This window comes from Anopheles ziemanni, chromosome 3, assembly GCF_943734765.1.
Source record: "Anopheles ziemanni chromosome 3, idAnoZiCoDA_A2_x.2, whole genome shotgun sequence".
Taxonomy (NCBI): Eukaryota; Metazoa; Arthropoda; class Insecta; order Diptera; family Culicidae; genus Anopheles; species Anopheles ziemanni.
This window is the reverse complement of record NC_080706.1, coordinates 42707278-42732171: the sequence shown is the minus strand read 5'-3', so window position 1 is coordinate 42732171 and position 24894 is coordinate 42707278. Positions and strand designations below refer to the sequence as shown.

General features: G+C 48.6%; 4 protein-coding genes across 4 annotated transcripts; 1 reads left to right on the top strand and 3 right to left on the bottom strand.

Annotated features, from left to right (window-relative positions):
* LOC131286094 (uncharacterized) lies at positions 1-6185 on the bottom strand. Its single transcript, XM_058314960.1, has 10 exons — positions 6110-6185; positions 5066-5144; positions 4633-4733; positions 2530-2764; positions 2229-2421; positions 1938-2152; positions 1682-1846; positions 1247-1599; positions 488-1188; positions 1-410 (listed from the first exon to the last, which is right to left on the bottom strand). Exons 2-10 carry the CDS (start codon positions 5128-5130, stop codon positions 255-257), a joined length of 2184 nt encoding a protein of 727 aa, XP_058170943.1. The 5' UTR covers positions 5131-5144; positions 6110-6185; the 3' UTR covers positions 1-254.
* A 1783-nt stretch (positions 6186-7968) lies between these two features.
* Positions 7969-20634, top strand: LOC131284773 (hornerin). Its single transcript, XM_058313632.1, has 7 exons — positions 7969-8087; positions 8601-9164; positions 9242-9612; positions 9685-9771; positions 9869-9969; positions 10056-10410; positions 10931-20634. The coding sequence occupies exons 2-7, from the start codon at positions 8613-8615 to the stop codon at positions 19101-19103; spliced, it is 9639 nt and encodes a 3212-aa protein (XP_058169615.1). The 5' UTR covers positions 7969-8087; positions 8601-8612; the 3' UTR covers positions 19104-20634.
* Positions 20635-20990: 356 nt separating this feature from the next.
* On the bottom strand, positions 20991-22480 carry LOC131289036 (methyltransferase-like protein 17, mitochondrial). Its single transcript, XM_058318232.1, has 3 exons — positions 21513-22480; positions 21171-21451; positions 20991-21090 (listed from the first exon to the last, which is right to left on the bottom strand). The coding sequence occupies exons 1-3, from the start codon at positions 22461-22463 to the stop codon at positions 20991-20993; spliced, it is 1332 nt and encodes a 443-aa protein (XP_058174215.1). The 5' UTR covers positions 22464-22480.
* Positions 22481-22784: 304 nt separating this feature from the next.
* On the bottom strand, positions 22785-24392 carry LOC131284772 (uncharacterized). Its single transcript, XM_058313631.1, has 4 exons — positions 24203-24392; positions 23355-23489; positions 23018-23279; positions 22785-22929 (listed from the first exon to the last, which is right to left on the bottom strand). Exons 1-4 carry the CDS (start codon positions 24390-24392, stop codon positions 22785-22787), a joined length of 732 nt encoding a protein of 243 aa, XP_058169614.1.
* Between the last annotated feature and the right edge of the window lie 502 nt (positions 24393-24894).

The window sequence follows — 24894 nt, the reverse complement described above, 5'->3', positions numbered from 1 at the left end:
GCCATTCATTTTAAAAAAACATAGGTTTTCTTTCCAACACTGGATGTTTGTAAAGCAAAATCGCGTGATTGAGTGTGTTGAGTGAGTACAGGTAAATATTAAATTATGTTATTTTTACTGTTCCATAGTTTGTTTTATCATTAGTGCTGAAGATTTTTGTGTTTTGTTGTGTTTGTTAAAAAAAAAGGTATTAAACGAAGAGAAGTGGTAAAATAAACGCTAAATCACAATGCTCCGGGTACGGGTTGATGTTTCTAGGATGAGTATCTTACAGTACAATTGTTTAACCGATTGATAACGCTCTCGAACGTTTCCTCCAAGCCGTCGTACACTGGAATGTGGTGCCGTTTGGCTAGATCAATCAAATAGGCCCGCCCACGGTTGTAATCCTTAATGGCGGAAGAAGATAGCTGTAGGAAGAGAGAAGTGAAAGGGTTTTAAAACGTATGCCACATGGGTCAGCGCCCCCCAAACAAACCAGGCTTACTGTTGGTTGGTGCCCGTGTAGTGAAGATTCGTTCGAGGAAAGCATTTGCACGCACAGCACAACGTCATAACCTAGACCAATGTAGTGTGCGGCCATTGTCATGGGTGCTAAAGATCTCGTTTCATTCGTAATCGCAAAGATGATGATACGGCAAGCATCGAGCATGGCAGCATCGTAGCGCAGGGTACGCTGCGGGTCGAACTTTTGGCCCCCGTCGTCGATCGACGGTGGACGGCAGCAGAACCCTTCATGCAGCGCAGACACGTAGTAGGTAAGTTTGTGCTCCCTCAGCATCGGAAACGCCAACCGTTGACGCCAGCTCGTCTTCATCCAGCAGCTGCCCCCGAGGTAGACATCCCGCGCTTCGATGCGCCCAAACGATAGATCCCCATCATCGAAAAGGTCGCCATCGAAAGTAAATGCACGTGGTGGAACCGTGCCCATTCCGGGGGACGGTAACGGCACATTCGTCGTATCGGCTGACTGTTCACTGCTGGACAAACGTTGACAGACCGGACGGTCTGCCGTGTTGCTGCAGCCGAATGGATCCGGGGCCATGGAAGCATCGCGCTTTCCATTCTCAGTTACGGTCATCGGTTCCTCTTGGTTGTACGAGCGCAGCACATACCGACGGGAACTCGACTCGTGCTGAAGGATACCCTGTGGGATGGGCGAGTGCTCGGAATTCGTTTGATTCCATGCTGCCGAAGGTCGATTCATTAGAAATAGAATTTAAAAAATCGACCCCTCGCAACTCACCTTGCAAATCGGTAAGATACACTGGGGGTTGCTGCAAGTTGGTGCCCTTGATTGGGGACAGACAGTTTTGCTCGTAAAAGTCCAGCATCAGTATCGACACGCACGCGTCTACGATACAAAATTCGTCGAAGCTGATAAGTACCTCGTCCGCGTTACCTCGGCGGATGAGCTCCGTCTGGAAGGTTCGACCCGCGATCTCCTCGTAGCAGAGCAGAATGTTTTGAATGTCGTCCTCCGTGACCACATTCTTCGGGTAGCCCAAACTGTACAGAGCTCTCTTGCACTGCGCGATATCGATAGCCTCCGCGTTCGTTACGTCGGCCACAGTGCGCTGGTACGTACGATACAGAGAGCTACAAACAGGAAGGACACATTTTATCAATAGATCTTCACAAACAAACATCGGCCTACGGCAGTGATGACAGCGCTACATACAGTAACCGCGACGCCAAATTGTTGGGAGGCTGCAGGCTACAGCTGCCGTGCTGCAGTTTCGTTATCTGCTCCAACGCCGTTGAAATGTTGTCCAGCACCGGCAATCCACGACGCTGGACTAGTTGCCTCAGTATTAGCTGATTACTCATGAGATCCATATACTCGCTGCAATGCATGCAAAAGTAAAACAATGCATTAACACACATTTACCGAGATTGTTGCGAGCAGTTCGGTTCGAATTGCACTGAACACATACTCTTCCGAGAGGGTTTCATTGAGAATTTTCTGTCTAATGGAGTACGGCAGTAGTACAAGCAGTAAAAATTTCGAGTTCTGCCCTGCAATGTGCGCCACCTCGATCGCTCCGGCGGCGGATCGGGTCTGGGAGTCGAGCACAAAAAATAGTACCTTTGCCTTCTCCTTGGCACGGTGTTCGAGATCGATCAGATCGGGCGTCCAGTGCGATACTTGCTGTGGGACAAGTGGGTGTGTAAAAGTTGAAGTTAATTAAAATTGACAAGCGACGCACACGGCCCTTATTCCTTACCGGATTGTAGAAGGTTATGCCTAGTCGTTGCAACGTCGGCACGGCGACATCCGCCCGCCAGGTGGTCGGATTGCATGAGCCACCGAGGAACACTTCCGGACCCTTCTTCTCCGTATCAACTTCCGCCGTCTGTGTGTCTGCCGACGCTTTCGCCTCGTTTAGTGCCCGGATGGCGTAAAACGACGACTGGCGGCTGCGTTTGGTGAAGAAAACAGAAGTACGAAACACAACGTTAGTTGAAATCAATCCACCCTGCGTCCCACCGGAGGACATCCGACGTGCGAAAAAGGAGGCCAACTACCCAAAACATTTCGTACAGGATGCTATCGCAGTAAATTCACCGAATGTTAACCGTTCCACCGGGTGCCGTTTGTGATCGTTCGATTGCACATTGTTGCCCGCGGGATGATGCTGCGATTGTGGACAATACTGTGACGTTGGCGATAGTTCTGTTTCCGGCTGCGGCACGATGGTGGACGGTGAACACTTTGCCCCGTTGGACCGTATAACATTGAGGGTGAACAAAATGTCGCGAACTGCAAATAGGGAGTAAAAATATCGTCAATAATAAAAATAATAACAATAAATATAACTCACGTACTACATGGCTAGAAAAATGCTAGAAAAATTGATGCTCTATAATTTGGGAGATTACGCTAATGCGAAAAGAATGTCGAATACAACTGACAGAGCCAGCGACACCAACCGCAATACAGCTGATTGAATGGGTACGTATCCGTACGACTCGGAAGACCGGTGCGCCAACGGACATAAATAGAAGATGATCGCGGGCGGTATGGGGACAGATTGCAATGGGATAAAGATTATTATTATACCAATCTTTGTGGATACAGTTCCTGTCCTCGGTTACAGTACCAAAGAGCGTTAAAGGGGTCAAGAAAAGTTGAATAAGTGACATGGTTCACTGTAATTAACACTTACAAGCACAAGAATTTACACTACTTTGAAGAAAAGAAAAAACTGCAATCTTTGGGGTTATAACCCCCACATTAAAACTATTGAAAAAAATAAGCTCAAAATATTGAAGAGAAATGCCGGGATCTTGGGCAAGTGACGGATGAAGGGTTTTTACTTTTACGAATGTCTCGAAACACAAACTACGCTTTTCTTAGAATTTAAAAATGCATCCGCAAATTTTTTTTAAATTTGTCTGAATTTGGTTGTCGGTTGGGATTCGAACCCACGCCGTCAAGGATGCGCCTTTACCGTCGTGGGCCGGTTTTTTAACCGGCAGACCCGTTCGGCTGTCTCGGACCCCATCTTTTGAAAGAATATTTTTCCAAAACACCAGGACTATACTCGAATATTTTAAAGCAGGGGTCGGCAAAGTCCGGCAAGAGGGCCAAATTCGAGCCGCTAGCAGATTTTATACGGCCTTTAAGAAAATTTTAACATAACATATGTAAAAAAAGGTTATTTTTGTCGGATTTGTTCAGCATAATATACTTGTTTGTCAAAAATTTGCATTAAAACTGTTGAACTGTTTGCGTTAAACTCTTATTTTCACTATTAATCGTTCTGAAATCCCAATCTCATGAATCCAGTTCTGTATCCAGCGACAAAATAACATGGTTATTTTACTTCCACAATAGCTACTTTCAAGGAACATAATATTCGACCCCATTACAAAGTAAAATGTAACTCACAGTTTTCAAAACTTCTCTAAGCTAGCTATTTTAATTACTGACAGTACGCCAGTAAAGCCTCGATATGATAAAATAATTTGAGTAGAGGGTTTAATTTCAACTATAACCAAATTAATTAACTTACATACAACGAACCAAAATTGATGTTTTGGAAAAGTACAAAAATCAACGAAAATGAGACCATATGGCTAATATAGTGAAAAGTTATGATTTTATATATTTTATCTTGTATGTAACATTACTAATTAGACAATTGATCCTCTATTTCAAAAGGGTTTAATATTACTTTATGAACATTATACCATCGGTTTAGGTAACAGGCCCGCGCATTCGGGTTCGTTTTATTCAAGAAACATATGCCGAACCCTGCTTTAGAGAGGTAAATGATCAAACATTTTTAAAAACATGCGATAATCATTCATGAAGATTTTTATTCTCAAATATGCTGAAAATGTGTATTAAAAGTTACAATTAAATTTTAAAAAGGCATGGCTATTATGATCTGTTCTTCCGAAAACAACTCTTGTATACTCCAGTTGGCATCGTAAGGGTTATTGATGCATATCGATAAGAGCTTTCGGTTTCTGTTGTTGAATATTAAATTCTATACAAATTAGATAACAGAAATATTTTCATTAAGCAAACTAACTAAACAATGCTGTACTTCTGAAGGTTAAATGGAAACGGAAATACAAAAAATGTTTCGTATCAACGTGTTTCGTTCGTTATCAACTAACCTTGTTGCTGCGTGAAGGGCTGCTGCAAATCGGCGAGGTAATCTTCAATTCCCGTTTTTTCACATGATTCCATCCGTGATTTCCAGCATCTGTAAGTGTCCCTGGAGAAGAACAATTTTTTTCTTACAAATTTTCAAAAAAAAATTGAAGGGTGAAAATTAGTGCCTTCTACGAGCTTATTTGTTATATTTACAAGTGATGTGTGATTACAAGTTGGTCAAATTGATAGGCCATGAGATAAGCCGTTTGCGAGATAAATGAGAGCTCTTATCTAGAGGCTAACCACTGGAATCTACTGTACTCTTATCTACAGCGGCTGACCGCAACTGGTTGAACGTTGTAAATCAAGCACATGGTAGACCTGGAGGAGGCGCCATGCTCACACAAACAACAAACAAACAAACAAACAAACAAGTGACAAACGTTGGTTTACCTCATAAACGTGTAGTATCCATCCTGGTAGTTTGTTTTGATATCCAACGTGCTGGGGCGCATCATGACCGCGGGGATAGCTGCTAGAGGGGGGGAAAGGATAGAGGGAAACAGACGAAAATATGCTGATGAAGACAGAGCGAACGCGATTGGACACGGGGAAATCAATAAATCATCGCCCGTTCGTCGCCGATCATCCGGCTGCCGAATCACTTAGCCGTTGTTGACCACAGCTTAAAATCCCTTCTCTTCCTGCTACTACTGCCATCGTGGCCGCCGCCCGGAAGTGATTCACTGGAGGTCGTGTAAATAACGCCGCCGATGACCGTGGGCGACCGCGAGGCAACGTGTAGGTGTGGTAACCAGTCCCGGGAGAGCCACAGTCCATGGTGAAAAGGTAGCATAAATATTCGACCACTTTCCGCTTGGAGTTGACTGCTTCCTCATCGAAGATGACGACACTCGTCAACGGTGGATTGATGTTTTTTTTTTTGCTTATTTCAAAAAATGTTCCTTGGTCAAGCCATACCGTGCTGCTTTTGCGCGGGAAACAACTGACTCATGTGGGGCACGTATAGTGTGGCGCAATGTTCGCTCATCGACGGGTCTCGAGCTCATTATTCGCGCGGCGTGCAATCGTTCGTACACGGCATGGAACAATCTCCTCACGATTGATGACCGACGCGACTTCGTCAGCGCAAAGCAGTCGTCATCGTTTAACATTAGATCATTCCGATTATCTGACACTATCGTCGACGGCTGCCGTTAGCGTTATGCGTATTATCTTCGTTTTTCGTTTTTGCGCGCCACTTTCGAAAATCAACATTGCAGCTGCTGGGGAAACGGTCATGTCGACAACATATGTTGCTGGTAATTTACATTTTCCATCTCCAAACGCTGGACACCTTTGGTGCGTTCGTCGACCCGGACGCGTCGTGGAGGGGAGCACACTTTGGGAGCCAGCATGTAGCATATGGCGATATGAAAAGACTCCTGGGGGTACTGCGAGGGGTCAATTTCATGCTAACCGTTTATCCACTCTAACCTTGTCCGGGCAGCGTAAGGTTAACGGCAAAACAGCCAACCGCCGAGGCGTAAAAATCGATACCGTCCACCGCACTGGTCCGTTACGGGCTTAGTTGGATACGGAGCATCGACCGAAACCCTTTTACTGCGCTACAATGGCGGTTCAAGGATGGACGCACACGTGAATTATTATAGAAAGCTGTTCAGCACAGCATTAAACTTTTAGCCCGCGCGTTGGGTCAGATTGTGGGCAAACACTGGCACAGCATATGGACAACTAGACAAAAATCAATCACCTCCGAATCGACCGACAGCACAAGCACACAGCAAACTTCTTCTGCCTAGGAACATCGGTTCCCCGCTTCTGGTGCTGCTCGCATGTCTTCAGAACCGTACACAGTCCCTATGCTAGGATGGTTGAATGAAGCTATCCAACCAGTCTACAAGCCAGCCGCGGTTGATGTCGAAACAGTTGTATTTTTAGAACTGACGTCATACCCCACCAGATAAGCTAACGTTAAACCACACACACTGTTCGAATCACACGGAGTTTTGCATCCGACCTAGCCCAGTCCCGCAGGATACCTATATTCACCGAAATTTTTCCTCCCAAAAGCATTATTCATTAACAATTAACCAAAAACACTTACGACACTTGAGCAGCGTTTGCAAATCAACAGACAAAACAAACCTTCCACACCAACAAACAGTGCTTGACGTGCTGCAAAGGTTGACAGCTCGAAGAGGCCCACAATGTCAAAAACGGCGTTTTCACCGCAGTGCGCAGGGGTTCACATAAGTTGCACGCCACAGCTTTTGTGATTTGCTGGATTATTCTTAGTTGTCCTGTTTTGGAAGAGTATGAAAATAGGTTGGTTTTAATCATACAGATCTTTTAATTATTTGCGATTGAATAAGAACGTCGGCGGGAGCTATTTGTGAATGTATTGTGCCGAAACATTTGACCATTTCTCCACGACTTTTAGGCCAAAAACGATTGTTTTAAAGAATGCGTTTTGCTTTTATTCAGTAATCAATAATATTTTATCGATTCTTTCATCAAAGCTATGCAATTGACGGGCAAAATGTTAGTTTTATTCAATATTGCGAAAACAAACAGACAACCAAAAATATTCAAACAAGGTTGTTGTCAGTGACATGGAAGAACTGAACTCGCCAGTGTAAATATGATAGCCAGCTGAAATCCCTCCGTCTTGAAATGCCTCACGCACCCTATTTTCATTTTACTTTGTGCATACGAGAAGGGAAGAAATTGGCCATTTTATCAAGGACTTGAAAGTTGTCTTGCGGGAAGTAGTATTGCATCGCGCGAGTGAAAAAAACGCTATTCCGGACACCCATGATTCGGATGGCGTTCCCTGTCGGTGACTTGTTCTGTGCCGTTTAGATCGTCCACATCCTAGCGCGTTTTCGCTTCGCGTTACCGTACGCTAAGCTAGCACCGAATGGGCGCGAGAAAGTGATGAACATGTATATAAATATTCAATTGTGCTCCCTGACCGGGTTACCAAGCGTTTGCTGTCACAGGCAAAAGCATTCTTGATGCTTCTGTTTTGAATCGTTTTGTGAAATCCATCTTTTGCGAGCCAGATCTGCACTACGGTTCCCTCCCGGAGGAGGCCTTTGCACGACGTCGTGCAAGCGTACTGTAAATACGCCAGGCCCGCGTTAGTGCGTAGACGCACGAAGCGATAGGCGTAGTGCCAGCGAAAAAGAAGGTTAGTGTTGTTGGTCCTGTTTTGCAATCGAAGCTCGGCTGGCCCATCCGTCTTACGATTCGACCACCCGGGTTCGCCAATAAAGTGTAATTAAAACAATTTGTTATTAAAAAGACAATCAAAATGGCCGCCGCGAAGTGGTACTGCAAATTCGTGGTTCTAGGTGTTCGATCGCAGGATTAGCAGCGCAATAGTACGCTTCCCAAGAAGCGGTACGGGTGCTGTAATACGTGTTTATGCTGCTAATAATCGTGCACGGTAAGAATCTATTTTTGCTTGCGCTCCGCTGCCTGCATCGTGCGGAGCGGTAATTTGCCAGTGTGCTTTTGCGATGGCAAAAATTCGCGTGTGTAGTCCGATCGACGACGGGTTTTTCTGCACAGTGGTGTTGGTGACGGTAGACGTACGGTGCAGTGAGCGAGTGCTAACTCGATGGTAGATTGTTCTTGCCGGCGGGTTGTTCGTTTAGATTTTTCGGCCAACATTAATTCTACGTTTCAATTTTTAATGCGTCCCTGTTCCGTCCTTGAGAGTGTGGAAAAGAAAAAAATGATAATCCGTTCGCTACGTATGAAAGTGTGTATTTACGAAGGAAGCGCGTGTGTATGTGTGCGCTCAATGTTTACTATGATTCATTAATTCTAGATGCACCTGCGTTGCGTTTTTCAGTGAATGTTATTAGAGCATAATTCTCCTTTCTTTCATGTTCCTGCCTGAACCGGCCCTGTTCCATCGTTTGGTTTGCTTCTTGACCGTCACGCACCACGCTAGAAGTCTTAGAAAATGCGTGAAAATCCAGATGACGTGAGTCCGCAGGTTTGGAAAGAATGGATACTGGAGGCGATACGGCGCATCCGGTTCCAGAAGCAGCGACCAAGCATACAGCGTATCTGCCAGGCGATCGGCAGCCATCACAAGTTTCACGAGGATATTGTGGCAGATAAGTTGGAGGAAGCGGTTGAGGCCGGTGCGGTGCTGAAGGTGTACAATAAAGGCCTACACTCGTACAAAGCCCCGACGTCGACGCAACGGCGTGTCACCAACGTGACGAACGAGAGCAACCTTTCGCGGTTGGTGGCCAAAGCCGTGCGGGACCTGGGCGAATTCGATGGATCGTCGCAGAAGTCGATCGAGAACTATGTCCAGCAAACGAACAATCTGCACATATCGGCCGATACCGACTTCAAGAGTGTCATCCGGAACTCGCTACGGATAGCCATCAGTGAAGAGACGGTCCTGCAGGAGGGCAGGTTGTACAAACCGGGGCCCGTCTTCAAACCGCAAACGAAACGCAAATCCTCGTCGCCCAAGAAACGCGGTGGCAAACATTTGGATGTAAGTATTGCACCGGAACACAGCAAACGACATTGTGTTTGAATGGGTCTTCAACTTCCGATACATCACCCTTGCAGCGTTCGGCGGATGGCAGCATTTGCTTGGTATGCCAGGACGGGGACGGTAATGGTTCGGATGATGAGGGCGAAGCGCTAACCTCCTGCAACACCTGTGGTGCTGGCCTACACGACACCTGTGCCTCAGGAGCTGGGCATAGCAGCTCAAGCCGATGTCCACCGACGGTTTCACTATCGCGCCTGCTGGAAAAAGGTAACGTTTGGCACTGCGAGGAATGCAAAACCTGCGACGGTTGCTCGAGCCAGGACGACGATGAGGACGGCGTCAAAGGGATTTGTCTGTTGGACTGCTGGAGTTGCAAAAAGCACTTTCATCTTTCTTGTCTCAATCCACCGCTTTCGGAGTCGAAAAAGTGTAAATTTCCCTGGAGGTAGGTGAAAACATGCTGGTAGGAGTAAAGTGAAACACTGCTAACGCATTTTTTTCTCTTCGATTACTACAGGTGTTCAGATTGCTTGAGCCATTCCAAGGATAGTGATAGAAAATCTAGCGTCATGCGGCCAATCTCTGGTGAAAAGAAACGAAAAAGGTTCGGAACAATGTTCAAAGCTCAATCGATATTGAGGCGTTAAGTGCCGGTGAATGGCGGATTTGTTAATGTTTACTTTTTGTTCCAATCATAACAGATTGCTTACCGGCGATAAAGATCCAAAAGGAAGCACAGATGCTATCAATATACCAGTACCTTACAAAAATCCATACGACTCACCCAGCGAAGATGCGCTAGGTAACGTGTGTGATGATATCAAAAGTAACAGGACCGTTATTTGTTAACGTATTGTCCTTCAATGGCAAATCGTATCTTTCTTGCAGAAAAACAAACCCTCCCTGATGGCGTTACGCCGCAAGACGCAGAGCTGTACAAGTACGTTCGGGAGCAGTCAACAAAGATTGTTGTCGGCGTTTCGAAAGCATCGAACAAACATCAACATAACAACAATAATAGTGATCGCGCGCGCCATTTCTCGCCCGACCGACCAAGTCATCATGGCCACCATCACCAGCAGCAGCAGCAGCAGCAAGCACCTGCAATGTCCTCGAACAGTATTGTACAGCAGTCGCCCTCGAAACTCATGGCAGCGCAGGATCGTTGTCCGGCAGCGATAGAGTTTGGAAAGTATGAAATCGAAACCTGGTATTCGAGTCCATTTCCCCAGGAGTACGCGAGGTAATAACCAGTTTTCTATGATAAAACATAAATGTACGAAATAATGGCATGTTTCATAACACGCCATTTTAAAACACTTCCTATTGAAATTCTTTCTATCCGTGTTACTAAAATTATATTCAATTTTTCAATTGCCAATCAAACCCTCAATGCTAGTTCCATATGAATTTAAATACGACCACACAAAATTGAGCCTAATTTAATCACTTCACAATAGGGATAGCGGTGTGTTGTTGCACTGTTTTGCCCGAGTGTGGCTCGGACAGTTTTTCGAGACTGGAAGGTGTCAAGAATTCAGGAGACGATCGTAAAATCCCTCTAGTAATGTTGAGGCTTGCAAATTGAACAAAACTAGATGACCATAATGCGAGTTTAAGATGAATCTATTTGATGAATGTTTGAGAAGTATTTATCTTGCTAAAAATTGCTTTCCTCCCAAAAATGTTTGTTTGAAGCGTCCCCCAGCGTGTGCGAAAAGTTTGTAACACAATTTTATATTTATTCGTTTTGCTCCTGTTAGGTTACCGAAGCTGTTTCTGTGCGAATTTTGCCTGAAGTACACCAAGAGCAAGGCTGTGTTGCAGCGGCACCAGGACAAGTGCTCGTGGCGCAATCCACCCGGCACCGAGATCTACCGGCACGACGGCGTCTCCGTGTTCGAGGTGGACGGCAACGCGAACAAGATCTACTGTCAAAATCTGTGCCTGCTGGCGAAGCTGTTTCTCGACCACAAGACGCTCTACTACGACGTTGAGCCGTTCCTGTTCTACGTACTGACGCGCTACGACCGCAAGGGCTACCATCTGGTGGGCTACTTCTCGAAGGAAAAGCACTGTCAGCAGAAGTACAACGTATCGTGCATTATGACGATGCCGCAGTACCAGCGGCAGGGCTACGGTCGGTTTTTGATCGACTTCAGCTACCTCCTCAGCCGGGAGGAGGGTCAGCCGGGCACGCCGGAGAAACCGCTGTCCGACCTGGGCCGGGTGTCATACTATGCGTACTGGAAGTCGACCGTACTGAACTACCTCTACGCACACAGGCACCGCGCGGCGGCGTCGGCACCTGGAGCGGGCGGTCGCCTATCATTCTCGGTGCAGCAGGTGTCGCAGGAAACCGGCATGGTCATCCCGGACGTTGTGCTTGCGCTGCAGCTGCTGTCCTTCATCAAGTATCGAAAGATCGATCGGGGCGGTGGCTTCAAGGTGTACCAACCGCTGATCTGCATCGACTGGCGGGTGGTGGAGAAGCAGCACGAGCGGATGGTCCGCTCGAAGGCTCGGCTGTCGATCGAGAAGGAGTGCCTCCGGTGGACGCCTCTGTTTCTCACGACTACTGCATCGTTCTCCGAGCTGGACGCGACAGGACCGATCGATGCTCCCGAGGAAGGAACCGGTGGTGCGACAGTGCAGTCAGAATCGGCCCCCATGGCGAAAGAAGAAGATGAAGAGGAAGAGGAGGAGGCATCCGAGGAGCAGGGAGAGCAGGACAAAGTGGCAGCACGCAGCAGCGTGTCCCAGCGAGGTGTTGCAACCGTTACCCGCAAGGGTAATGCCGGCGACACAGGGCGAAGGAAAAAACGTGGCCGAGAATTGTCACCAGTGCCGGAAGATGTTCATAGATCACGTACACCATCCGAGACTGTGGCGGGTACAAGTGGTCATGGTAATTCTCATGCCACGCGCAGTAAAACTCCCCTCGAGGAACCTTCAGATGACGATGAGCCGATGGAGGCGTCTACTGTAGCAAATTCTATGTCGTCACGAAGCACTACGGCAGGCCCGGGACGCAAACGGGGGCGACCGGTAGAGAAGGATGCAGTGTTGATAAAATCATCAAGTTCGATGGCAACACCGAACTTCGAACGGTTGCGTAAACGTCGTCGATTAGATTCTCAGGAGGAACTGGGTGAAAAATCCGGTAGCAGCAGCTACGCACTGAAAGACTCCTCACCCGTTTCCGTCCGTGGCCTCAGCAACCTGAGAAGAAAGCGTTTGCAGCTGCGGCTGTCAGACTCGGAGCCGGAGGGAGAGCAACTCGAGAAACCGGTGGATCAATCGTCCCACGCAAGTGCGCCGTATCATAATCATAACAGCCACTCTCATCAGACTGTTTCTCCACGTGCGAAGGAAGACACTGGCCGGTTAACACCGGTTGCGCCAGTGTCAGGCAGCAAGCGCCTTGGAATGGGCATGCGAAACTCCAAACGGCTTGCAAACGTTAGTGGCAACAGCCCGGCTACTAACTCCGACCCGAACGCTGACACACCGACATCGGCGACGATGAACACCGATCTGCCACCGTCAGAAAAACTGTCCAAACCATTTCGAGCCTCGGTGGCAGGAACTGCTGCGGTGAGACAAAAGCATCACATCGAGGGTACTTCGTCGTCTCCCGTTGGGGGAACGACTCGAGCGACATCATCGTCACCAGGGAAAAAGGAACCGACGGTGGTACCGACCACCGCAAGTAACAACAGCAGTAGCTCCAAGCTTCGCCATAAGCCTTCTCCACCATCCACAGGCCGCCATAAGAAACGTCAAACGCAGGGAAGCAAGAAGTCGACCGTTCCCGTGGTCGCTGATGCCAGTGAGGATTCATCCGGTGAAGCGGACGACGAGATGGAGGAAGAAACACGCAGCAGCGTTCCAACATCGTCGTCGAGCATTCCCGCAGCGGGTACAAAGAAATCCCCCAACAAATCGAGCTCGCCCGCTAGCAACAGCAAGTACAACACGACGCCGTCGAAGATATCCCCACGGTTACGCGATCAATCGTCCAGTCCAGATATCAAATCATCGAAAACTATTGGTGGCAGTAATAATCGAGCTGCATCTAGTGACCGACGATCAAAGCAACCGTCCGATGCGATCGAAGCACCCACGCGTGTAAAACACTCAGTCAGTCCGCAGCCGGCGACTTCGCAGGAAGAGGCTCCATTGAACGCTACAGTTTCATCCGAGGCCGTCAACAGGCCAAACAATGGTGCTGATACCGTCGAAGAACACAACTCTCGGCTCGTAAAGGAGGTTGAACCCCCCATTTCCAGTACAAACGAACAGAAGCTAACGGAAGGCGACACAACAACATCACCAAATCGTTCCTCGCCATTGGAAGGAGGATCGGTTATTAGCCGGCAGGTAGCGACGGCAAACCAGTCCTCCGACCAGGATGAAACACGACTAAGTGCGAGCGCCATTGGTGGTGCTGCTACTGAGCCAAATGGTGAAGAACATGGACGATCTGCCGTTTCAGAAGTGAAGCGAAACGAAGGAAATGAAGCTGGTGAACAGCAGGCGGTGCAAACAGATAAAATGATGCAATCCTCCGACAAGGATGAGCAGCAACAGGCGCCGAAAGCCTGCAACAGCAGCACTCCTCCGGTAAATGGCGTTGAGCTCAACGAAAAGATTTCGGTGATAACAGAATCAAAAAACTGTTTCATGAACAACAGTAGCGACACGGAGCGGAAGGGAAAAGAAACGTACTCAACTAATAGCAATGGTAAGCTGGTGGCGACGCTGAGCCCAGAAAAGAAGACGGTAACGACACCGACGAAGACGCCACCAACACTCGCGGAAGGTGCTTCGAACGGTGCCACGTATGTGAGCCAGCATCACGACGCAAGACGCCCGTCCGGGGGTGATGATCTTGCAAACATACCAACAGGAAGTGCCGCCAACAATACGGCCAGTGTGTTGAAGATTAACGAAAATTACGAAAAACATCACGGGGAAATACTGTCGCGTAACAATCGACCGAAAGTTATCGTCGACGGTCCCACCAACGTTGGCGATGGAAAGGCAAAGGAGGATCGAAGCAGCAACGCTAAGGATGGAACAACTGAAAGTGGTGCGTCTTCTGTTGCGGGCACTGAAATGGCAGAACAGAAACATGCTTCTGGCACCGAAGCGACGGGAATTATTCAACCACCACTATCGTCATCGTCGACTTCTTCTGGTGACGGTCCGACAAGCGCCCACGAGCTTGCGGCGATGCATAAGAAAAAGTTTATGAAATCGACGCAACCGCAGTGCGACAACACGGCTGATCACGGTTCGCCCACGAAAGCGTCGAACGATCCGATGAATCCGATAGGTGATCAACAGCAACAGAAGCAACAACAGTCTAGTTCCGATCAATCAGTGATCAAGCAAAACGATGAAGCGGCCAGCACGAAGCTGATTGGCAGCAGTTTTGGTGACTTCAATAATACTAGCAGTAATGCTTCGAATATAGCCACGTCACAATCGAGCACGACAAACTGCTCGTCGGTTTCGCAAGGGCCGCAAGTGGATGCTTCGGAAATTAAGAAGGAAAAGTCACCGACAACTTCGACGTCGTCCAGCGCGCCGTCCACGACGGCGACGACGACACTAAAGGTGACAAAAAACGATGCGACGTCTGAAAGGCAAACTACTAAAACATCCAATGGTACGAGCAATGGAAGCAATACAAAGGCCAGCGAAAGTACGGCGACGTCTTGTGCGACGGCGGTAGTAACGAGCTCAAGCACTTCGTCGCTACCTCCCATGCTGCAGACGGCTGGGGATTGTAAGCGAAACAGCTCCGAAATGGGTGGCGTCGGTTATCATCACGCGGAGCCACTTCAACCGATGGTGGCCACTGTTACACCCAAGATTGAACCCCCCACCAAGCGGGGGAAAGATAAATCCAGCTACAGCAACACGGCGACCAGCATTGGTGGTGGCAGTTCGACGGTGACTGCCAGCATCAATAGTGTGGTAAATGCGGCGATGAATGCATCTGACGACCCGACGACATCGACGACGGCTGGAAGTAAAACAGGTCGTGTACCTTCGAGCATAACTGTTGGTAGTGATCAGCAAGCGGCGAAACGTGGTAGTGGTTCTTCTGCCACGTCGTCATCATCATCATCGCTGCCGAATGTTGTGTCGACCAAGAGTGAACATTCTTCTCCGTCCGTCGCTACGATGACGGCTTCAGGTACGGTCGTAGGTTCGACTTCGAGACGAACAGATGGTATGTTGCGGAAAGATTCCACAAAGGCTGCGTCCTATGGGAGCGGAAGTGGCGCTGGTGTCATCGGTGGCGGTGGCAGTTCGGTCCCGGGTTCGCTAAACCATTGTAAAGTGCAACCACAGGATCAGTATCATATGAGTACGAAAACATCGAACATGACACTCATGGATAGTGTTGGTAGTGGTGGTGGTGGTGGTGGTGGAGTTGGAGTGCAAGGTAATGCTGCAATCGTTACTGGTGTGTCGACGCATGGCGCATCCGGATCCGCCATGGGAGGATCTGGCGGTGGTGTAGGAGGTAATAATATTGTCTCCACCATAGCCGGCACCATGCCCGGAGGACCGGTTGGTGGTGGTGGAGTAGTGTCTACACCTCCCGGTGCAGGAGGAAGTATGATGATGTCCGGCACGTCCGGTGGTATGGTCGGTGGAACTGGCAGCAATAAACCACCGCTGTCATCCGAGTACGGTGGCGGCGGAAGCGCACTGATGGGAATGAATAACGCTTCGTGCCGGTCGGATAAAACGACATCGACTGGAAAGCATTCATCCAGCATTCACGACGCGAAGGCAACACTGGACCTGAACAAGGTCTCGTCACAGTTCGCGGGCATTAACCAGTTGCCCAGCTACGCACCCTCGCAGTACTGGCAGTTGGACCCGTACTACCATCAGGGCTACAATTTGTCGCACCTGGACGCGAGCAGCCAGAAGTCACCGAACAAGTTCCACATCGAGCTTACCAGCATGGCGTACAGTAGCTTCCCGTCGAATCTATACTCTCCTTTCCAGCACCAAGAGCAGCAGTATCAACAGGTTCCACCGGCTACTTCGACGACGCCGACACCCTACCAAACGGGCCCACCCGCTAAAGAAACGCGCACCGGAAACGTGAAGGCCGATAGGAAGGGAGCCGCCGGCAGCACTGTCGGGATGGAGCAGAGTTCTACGGGCCACAACAATACGACCACCAAACATGGGAAGTCATCGAAATCGGCCTCAAACTCCGGTGCCGATAAGTTCAAAGGTGCCAACCCGGCTGAGGTGCATCATCTTTCACATTCCTCGCAGCAACAGCAGCAGCAGCAACAGCAGCAACAGCAACAACAACAGCAACAGCAACAGCAACAACAATTGTGTCCCTCGCCGTACGACACTGGGTTGTTGTGTTCCAAGACAGTGACGTCGGCGAATCAGTATCACCATCTGTCGTCGGCGCAGGTAGTGCAACATCAGCACCAGATGGCTCAACATCACCAGCAACAGCAGCAGCAGCAACACCAACACCTTCAGCAGCAACAACACCAGCAGCATCAGCAGCATCAACAGCACCAGCAACATCAGCAACATCAACACCAGCAGCAACAGCAGCAGCAGCAACATCAGCAGCATCAACAACAGCAACAGCATAAATCCATCCAAAAGTCCAAGCACGATACCACCAACAAGTTGTCCGACTCTTCGTGCATGGTCGCCGCGACCAAACAGCAGCAAACATCCGCCGTCACCGATGCGTCCGGTTGCCATGCGACGGTGGTTCAACAGCAGCAAACGATGCACCTGATGGCGAATGCGGCGGCTCAGCAAAAGGTGGCCGGCGGGTTCCAAACCGAATCGGATATGCACGTCGATGGAACGACGGGCGGTGGTGGTAACGCACCGAACGATATGAAGCAAAGTGTCGTCCCAGGAGCTGGTGGAGGCAGTGCAGGAGGAGCTACTGGAGGAGCGCCTACGAACGATGTACATTCCATCGGTGTTTACACACCCGAGTCGACGACGAACTCGGTGCAAAGCTTACACCAGTACGGGCAGTGCGATATTGACGTCAGTCAGCTAGGGTTGGAGTCACCGGCCAGCATTGCGAGTGATGTAACGTCGCAGAACTCGGTCGATGCAATCCGACCGCCGAGCGTTGTGTCGCAGCATGTTGGCCCGTACTCGGACTGTTCCGTGCACCAGCAACAGCAGCAGTTGCAACAGCAGCAACACCAAACGCAGATGCACATGGGCATGCACACGCACGTGCCCGAAACTAGTCCACAACATCCGCAACAGCAGCAGCAGCAGATGACAATAATTGCGAATAGCAGTGGCGGCGGAAATGGTGGTGCAGGAGGTGGCGGTGGTACGAATGGAGGTAACAATCGCGGGAAGCAGCAACAGCAACAGCACCAGCAGCACTTGACGCAACAACAGCAGCAGATTCAACACAACACCGGTGGTCCGGCCAGTGGTGGACGAACGCAGCGATCGTCGACGCCGAAGGTGAGCCGGAACACTCCGACACCGGGCAGCCAGCAGCAGCAGCGGCACCAGAGCCGCACGACGCCACCCGTAGTCAGCAATGTTATCCAGCCGATCATTAGCCCTGGTCATCAGCATCAGCAGCAACAGCATCAGCAACAACAGCAAGCGGCAATGCAAGCGGCGGCGGCAGCGGCTGCTTCGATGAACCAACAACAGCAGCAGCAACAGCAACAGCAGCAGCAGCATCAGCAGCAGCAACATCAGCAACAGTTGACGCTCCAGCAGCAGATGCATCAGTCGTACGGAGCGCTCACCGGACAAACGTTGAACCATCATACTCAAAACATGCACCAAGTGGCGGCCGGTGGTGGCTATTTGGGGGCCCAACTGGGCCTTGCCGGTCAAGCACCTCCCTATCCACAATCCCCAACCTCCTACGGTAGCGTCATACAGCATCGAATGTCGAACAATCACACGCCAGCCAGTCTGCACAGTCCGCACCAACGTCTAGGCGCGTCACCCGTGTCCTCCTGTGCCGTTTCATCCGCCAACAATTTTTACGTCCAGCAGCAACAGCAGCAACAACAACAACAGCAGCAGCAACAGCAGCAGGCGAATAATATACCTCATCCGATCGGGTCACACACGCCGATCCCGCAAGCACCAACCCCAGCACCAACGCCAACGCCCACCCCTACACCCCAGCTGGAACCGCAATCCTGCCAAGGAGGTGGTGCGGGCGGCGCTGGTCCGCAGCTTGGGCAGCAGGGTGGTGGCTCGCTGTCGTGTCTCTCGAAGCTGCAGCAGCTCACGACGAACGTGGACATTTGCAATTCGCCCGTCACTCCGCCTCCATCGGCTCACCACGGTGGTGGCGCGGGAGGAGGCGGCGCTGGTGGTGGTGCGCCGGGAGCTGCCGGAAGCAATGCAAGTATGGTGGCGGCACAGAACGTCCGCAACATCTCAACGCCACCGGTTTCGATACATTCGGCGCAGATGTCCAGCATCAGCAACTACCACAAGTACTACGCGGGCAACATGAACATGCCGCCCGGCATCGGTGGACCAAACTCGGCCACGGCGGCCGCTGCGCGAAGAAATGCCGTGGCGGCCGCCGCAGCCGCAGCCTCGTCCGCCCAAATCCAGCACATGACGAACACGTCGAGCCGCGTCAGCCCGAACGTGGCCATCAGCACGAACCTCATGTCACCGTACGGTACGCTGAATGGCTATCGGATGACGACGGCTCAGTCGGCCAGCGGTGCCGGTGGCTACATCGGCAATCCGGCCGCCGGCTTCATCCAAAATCCGGCCCAGCTCGCCCCGGTGCAGATGATGAACATGCAGTCGCAGTACCAGGACCCGAGCGCCATTCAGCGCGCCCAGCAGAACTCGATGTACTCCTCCTACCCGGCCTATCTGCCGGCCATGCGTCGCTAGTAGGAGCGTGGCGGAACAGGAGCAGCACCACAGCAACCGCCACCGCCGCCGCCACCGACAACTGTAAATCTCTGACCCATTTGCAAATAGTAGTTAGTCAAAGCTCGCGTTTTCTCGATTTCTCGAACACAAGGGCAGCCAGTAGCCTGTGGCTGTGCTTCAACGAAACGACGACGAAATTAGTCATCATCACAGGGTTAATCGCGACGAAGGAGGAGGGGGGAGGGCACCTTAGGGAACTGGACAGCCATAAACGAAACGTTCATAAAATCCACAAATGATAAAGGATTGATTGGGATTTCACAAAACTGTCGCTGCAAAGTAGAAGCAGTAGCAAAATCTGCAAGATGCTTATGCAAATGTACAAAGTGTACACGCAACAGGTGGGGTCGATAGTGTTCCGGTTATTGTTGATGCTCTCTTGTTGTCAACGTTTTAAGGGGGAAAGTTATCAACAATCCGGTTGCCGGAATGCTTAAAATTAAAGCGTATCTGTATCTGTACAGTGGCTCGGCTACAGCCGTTATTCATTTTATTTTTATTATATTATTATTGATAATATTACCGGGAGATTGCTTTAGGTTGTTTTAAATATGATGAATGATGCGTCGTCACCCCAGCCACAGCATCGCCCGAATCTGTTTCCGTTATAGCTGCAAACTGTTCCTTGCTACTACGTGAAATTTGTCACTTCCGCGCATCCCAGAGAAGTAAAAGGATGTAGAGTAGAGGTGGAAAAGACTAAGACAACCAGAAGAGTGGTATCGATATAAGATTTTTAGAAGAGACACGCGTGTTTGATGTAACGGTTAATGCAGTATAGAAAGTAAGCAGAACAAACAAACAAACAGAACAAAATAATCAAAACCCGCTTGTGTAATGGTAGGAAAACGAAAACATAAGGCAAATCAAATCTCTTTCAGTTCACCCATCCTCACGTTTTTACTTAGCATTTTTCTCCGGCTGCGTTGAAGCGTGCGCATGATAGCTTGCCGTCTAAGGCGTTGTAATAATTTCCCGTTTTGTTTTTCAACTAGTACGAAAAAGAAAACAATAGCACACAGTTCGGTGCGATGAATCAGGAGGGAACTACGGCAAAGCGACAGGGCAATGGAATCTAACAGACACGATCGAGATCATCAACCTGGCTCTCATGTAACGTACAACGTCTCGCGTCTCCAGTTCCAGTGGTTAAGTTATATTGGTTTCCATTCGTACGCTCCTGATTTGAACTAGCATTTAAGGACAAAAAAAACCTCTTAAAAATGTCACCATCGAGAACAAATCCAACCCGGAAGGTGCGAGCCCGTCGAAGAGCAGCCTTCGGCGCGCGCGATCCTTTTAATTATTATCAATATATCTGACCAGTTAAGTTATCATTTAGTGCAGGTGGTTTTTAGAGCTGGAGGGTTTAAGCAATTAAGTATAAAATTAAACACATGCAGCAAACAGAAAAAATATGCAGCGCGTTAATGGAATACTAGAAATCGATCATTCAAGTGTACACAAGTTGTTTGACAAGTAATAAACAAAAAAAAAAATCCTACAAATATTTAAACATGCTACTTGTTCTTTTTTGCGTAGAAAGAGAGTTTGTACTAACGATTAAAATTAACACGTAAATTGAAATGTTCGAATGTGACAAAACCAATCCAATCTTTAAAAGCTGCAATTCGTAGCCGTAAACTTTATATTAGTTAATCCTGATGATTTTGAATGAAACTTAAGTGCATCTTAAAATGGTTGAAGGTTTCATTAATGTTGCAATGTCAAACATTTTCATTCGATATTCTCTTTATGCTCCTTCAAATTATTCTTGGACAGAGTGGACCTTATGCTCCTGTAACTCATTTCCTACTTTATATATTTTAAGGTGATTCCTTTCAGCTAAGTATTCTCGTCTTCTCTCTCGGTTGTATCCTCCCATTCAACGTGCATTGGGAGCAGGTCGGCCCATCGACTTGCCTTCGCACACCGATGAATAACTCTGTAAATTAAACATGAAATGTGTTTTTGTTTTTAGCTTCACGTATAATATCTCTTCCCTAGACGCTTCGATGCACTTACTGTCCATGCTTCGCGGTGGTAAAGGTAACGTCACGGAGCTTCCCATCCGCTGCGCAAACATGACAAACGCAATGCTTCGAACGGACGGCGGTTGGCCGTACGAGCCTCGGAAACCTTTGGGCACTATCTGGAGGGTTTTTCTTGTACACCAGGTATGAGTAGAGGATACTGCCATACTGATGTCCGTCGCCGGACGGGAAGTTGCGGGTATATGTGGCCTCAAAATTGCACGGTGTTCCATCATCTGCCGCTATCCGAGGGCACGGTAAGCTATGGGGGCACTGTTGAGGATGGAAAACGGAATTTAAAGCTGGCTCCAGCGAGAGAGCAACGAGGTCTTACCGGAGCGAACAGATGAGAATCATCCGCGTTGTAATTTTTCCGGATGTGATTGCGAATACCATCCAACAGCTGGAATCCCGCATTCGAGCCCTGCTCGACAAAGATCAGATACTTGTCGAACGTGGCGTAAAGTTGATCGACCAGCTCCAAAAGACCTCGACGGGTGGATTGATCGAAAAGCGAAAACGAGCTCAGCACTATGTCGTACTTTCGGTTCGGATTGGCCGGCAGAAACTGTCGATAGAAAACGTTGCGTACCATCGTCGCCTTGTTCGAATCACCCTGCCGAAGGACTAGCTCGGCCAGGTCGTTCATGTGACGCGATTTATCGACCGATAGAATTTCAAACAGATGATCCCGCCAGAACTGGGTGACTGCCCACGTGCCGGTACCGACACCCGAGCCAAAGTCCAGGAAACTGCGCGGCCGGAGCTCCGGATCACGCTGGCTTATTTCGGTGAAGATTCGTTTTAGCACCGCGTACTCAGCATCGGATCGTCCGATCAGTTGCGTGAGACAGCTATAGGTGTCATGCATATCGAAAACGGACGCTTTCTGGCGTTGGGCACTGCTGGGCACTTCGCGTTCACTCGGTGCATCCTTTCGGCGGCCAGCGACCGTGTCGTCGAGTGGGAACCATTTACGAGATCGAATGCAATTGTTCAACCGCTGGCCATCATTAATCAGACTTTTAATCGGATAATCCTTGGCACTCTTGACGATGGCATCGTGTATTTCTGCCGGTAATGCGATGTTGTTGCACTTGATACGACCACGATGTTTGCGCGGTTTCAACCCATTCTCGGTGATTTCTTTTTCGGTGATTGTGTCGAGCTCACATTTTACCCTGGTAGTAAATTGAAAACTGCTCAGGGCTGACGGAAGCGGGGTGGATCTTTTACTGAATATTCTATCACAGTGCGTTCTCAGTGTTTTGAGGAAAACAGCCATCGTTGTGGAGGTTTGAAAAACCCGGTGTTTTGTAATCCCGTCGTGTTCGGGTTTGTTTACCTCTGCGTACCAACTGTCATTTGGTTACGAATCTACAGCCGCCAAAGACGACATAGCCGCCAGCACTTTGGTTCAATTTGGCGGCTAATTAACCTCTTCGATGTGCTTTGTTAGCACCGGCTGTTGGTATCCAATCAGAGTGTGCTAAACTAAGTGAATCAAAACATTTTGCTACCGAAATGCGTTGCAGTGTGAAATAATTTATTAAACAGTTTTAATTTTACACATGTGAAACAGCGAGTGAACGCCTTTCGAACAAGCTTAAACAACTGCTTCATCGTAATCCTCAATATCGTCCCCGGAGTCGATCTCCGCCTCCAATGACGGATTGACGGAACCGCCGATCTGCTCACCAGGCTTCAAAATCTTCACACCCTTGTCGCCTATTCGCAAGCAGTTGAACGATCTGAATCAAAGGCAAGCACGAAATATGATTATCACAATATCCAAGGTTTCTCTCGAGACAGTGAAACAATCAAGCTCCAACAACGCACCTGTTGAACAGCTCGAATCCCTCAAAGTTTCCGTTCATTTCCAAGCAAACGTGCATGTTCCGCCCGACAAAGTACACATCGTAGAAGTTGGCGCAAACTTCGATGAAATCAAAGCGCGGCGGATGGACACAAATCGGCTTCGGGTTCTTGCCGCTGATGCGGTTCTTCGTCAGCACACGGTTGTTGAAAATCATGCGAAACTCGAACGCAAAGTCTTCCGGGATGTAGGTCAAGTTTGCACACCCGTTCATACTGAATACTCCTGTGGAAGGTAAGCCGACAAAGGCAGGTAAGTGATAGGTTAGTTCTATGATCCAGTAGCGGAAAGCTATCTTACCAAGGCAGCAGCTACAAATCCCACTCCGACACTTGCAGGGATTGGCCGAACCGAAAGGAGCGGCGGAAAATGTGGGCAGCTGTTTCCCTTCCAGTTGATTTCCGTTACTTTTCGGTGCGGCATTTCTGCTAAATGCTGTTTGAACAATTTGGGGAAATAAATGGGAAAAATGAGAAGGGTATTTAATGAAGCACCCTTAACTTCTTTTTTTAGTATTCTGCAATTCAGAATGGAAAAATCTGAACATTGTAGAATTGCAACACCAGGGAATAGCGAAACTAGTTTGTAAACATTGTTGAACAATGCAATATTTAAGAATGCGGATCCTTTTTATCATATCATCATCATTTTAAAATCCGTTGATCTTTATTTTTTAAGTTGACTAAAAGGAATATGTAGGAGGAACATGTTGGAGTGCGAAGATAATGAAAATCACTACATTGAATCATTTGAAAGCGGTTCTAAAAACATCTGGTTTAATTTTAAAGCAAAAGATTATTGGATCATAGTACAACATTTAAATAGTTTATAAATCTACCAAATACGCTTCATTTCGCCGATTTTATATAAAAACGTACGTGTACGAGTACGAGTGAAAATTAAAAAAGGTAATCGATAAATATTCAACAATATATTCAATAACGAAATAAACCTGCAAGGTTTTTTATGATTTCGGAAAGACCCATAATTATGCAAATTTGCTGGGCAAAACTATGAATCATGCTCACGTCACATAAGCACACACACTCACATTATTCATCGATTACTAAAAACCAGTATTATCAACACAGCGTAATTTCGTTCCAGCTTCGTTTTCATATTTCCCTAGTGCACTTATTTATACTTACATCTTAGTACAGAACGTAACTCGGCAGCCGATGAAGGTTCCCAATGCTGTGGGAATTCAGTTGACTCTATTGTTTCAACTACAGTGAGTCCTTCTGCCACATTCAGTACGGTAAGGAGTAGACCCACCACAAACAGGGAGTCAGCGATCGTTGGTACACGGCACCGTAAAGACACTGTTGACTGACCCATTTTCACAAAAGAACTTAAAGATTCGAATCCTTTTCGCTACAGCAACTTCTGGCAAACCGTCGATCGGACCACGGGATGATCACTTCAACGAAAGAGAAATGTTAGCGCGAGGCCACTATCACACAGCTGTGTTGTGCTGCGATGCGCCAAAAGAGAAATTGACCGCTCAACGGCAACGAAGAAGACGGTGACGACCAGCCACAACAAGAGCGCGAGTGAAATTGCCTTTCTTCCCAGGGGTTTACCTTTACGGACGCGACCGGTTACTGCCGTGTGGTGGTGGAACTAGTCCACTGCCAAATGATACCACGAGAAGGGATCGAGGAGAGTGTTTCGATACGCGAGCGCGTCCAGTCTTGGCTGACACCTTGCGGTCAGGTAGTCAGCTTCCTTCGTGCGAACGCTTTTATAAACCACATTTTTCGTGCTGAACAAGTGTCGGGGAGTTGGTTCGGAAGAATTCATCTCTTATCTAATGACCTGTTGGTGCGGTGACACACGA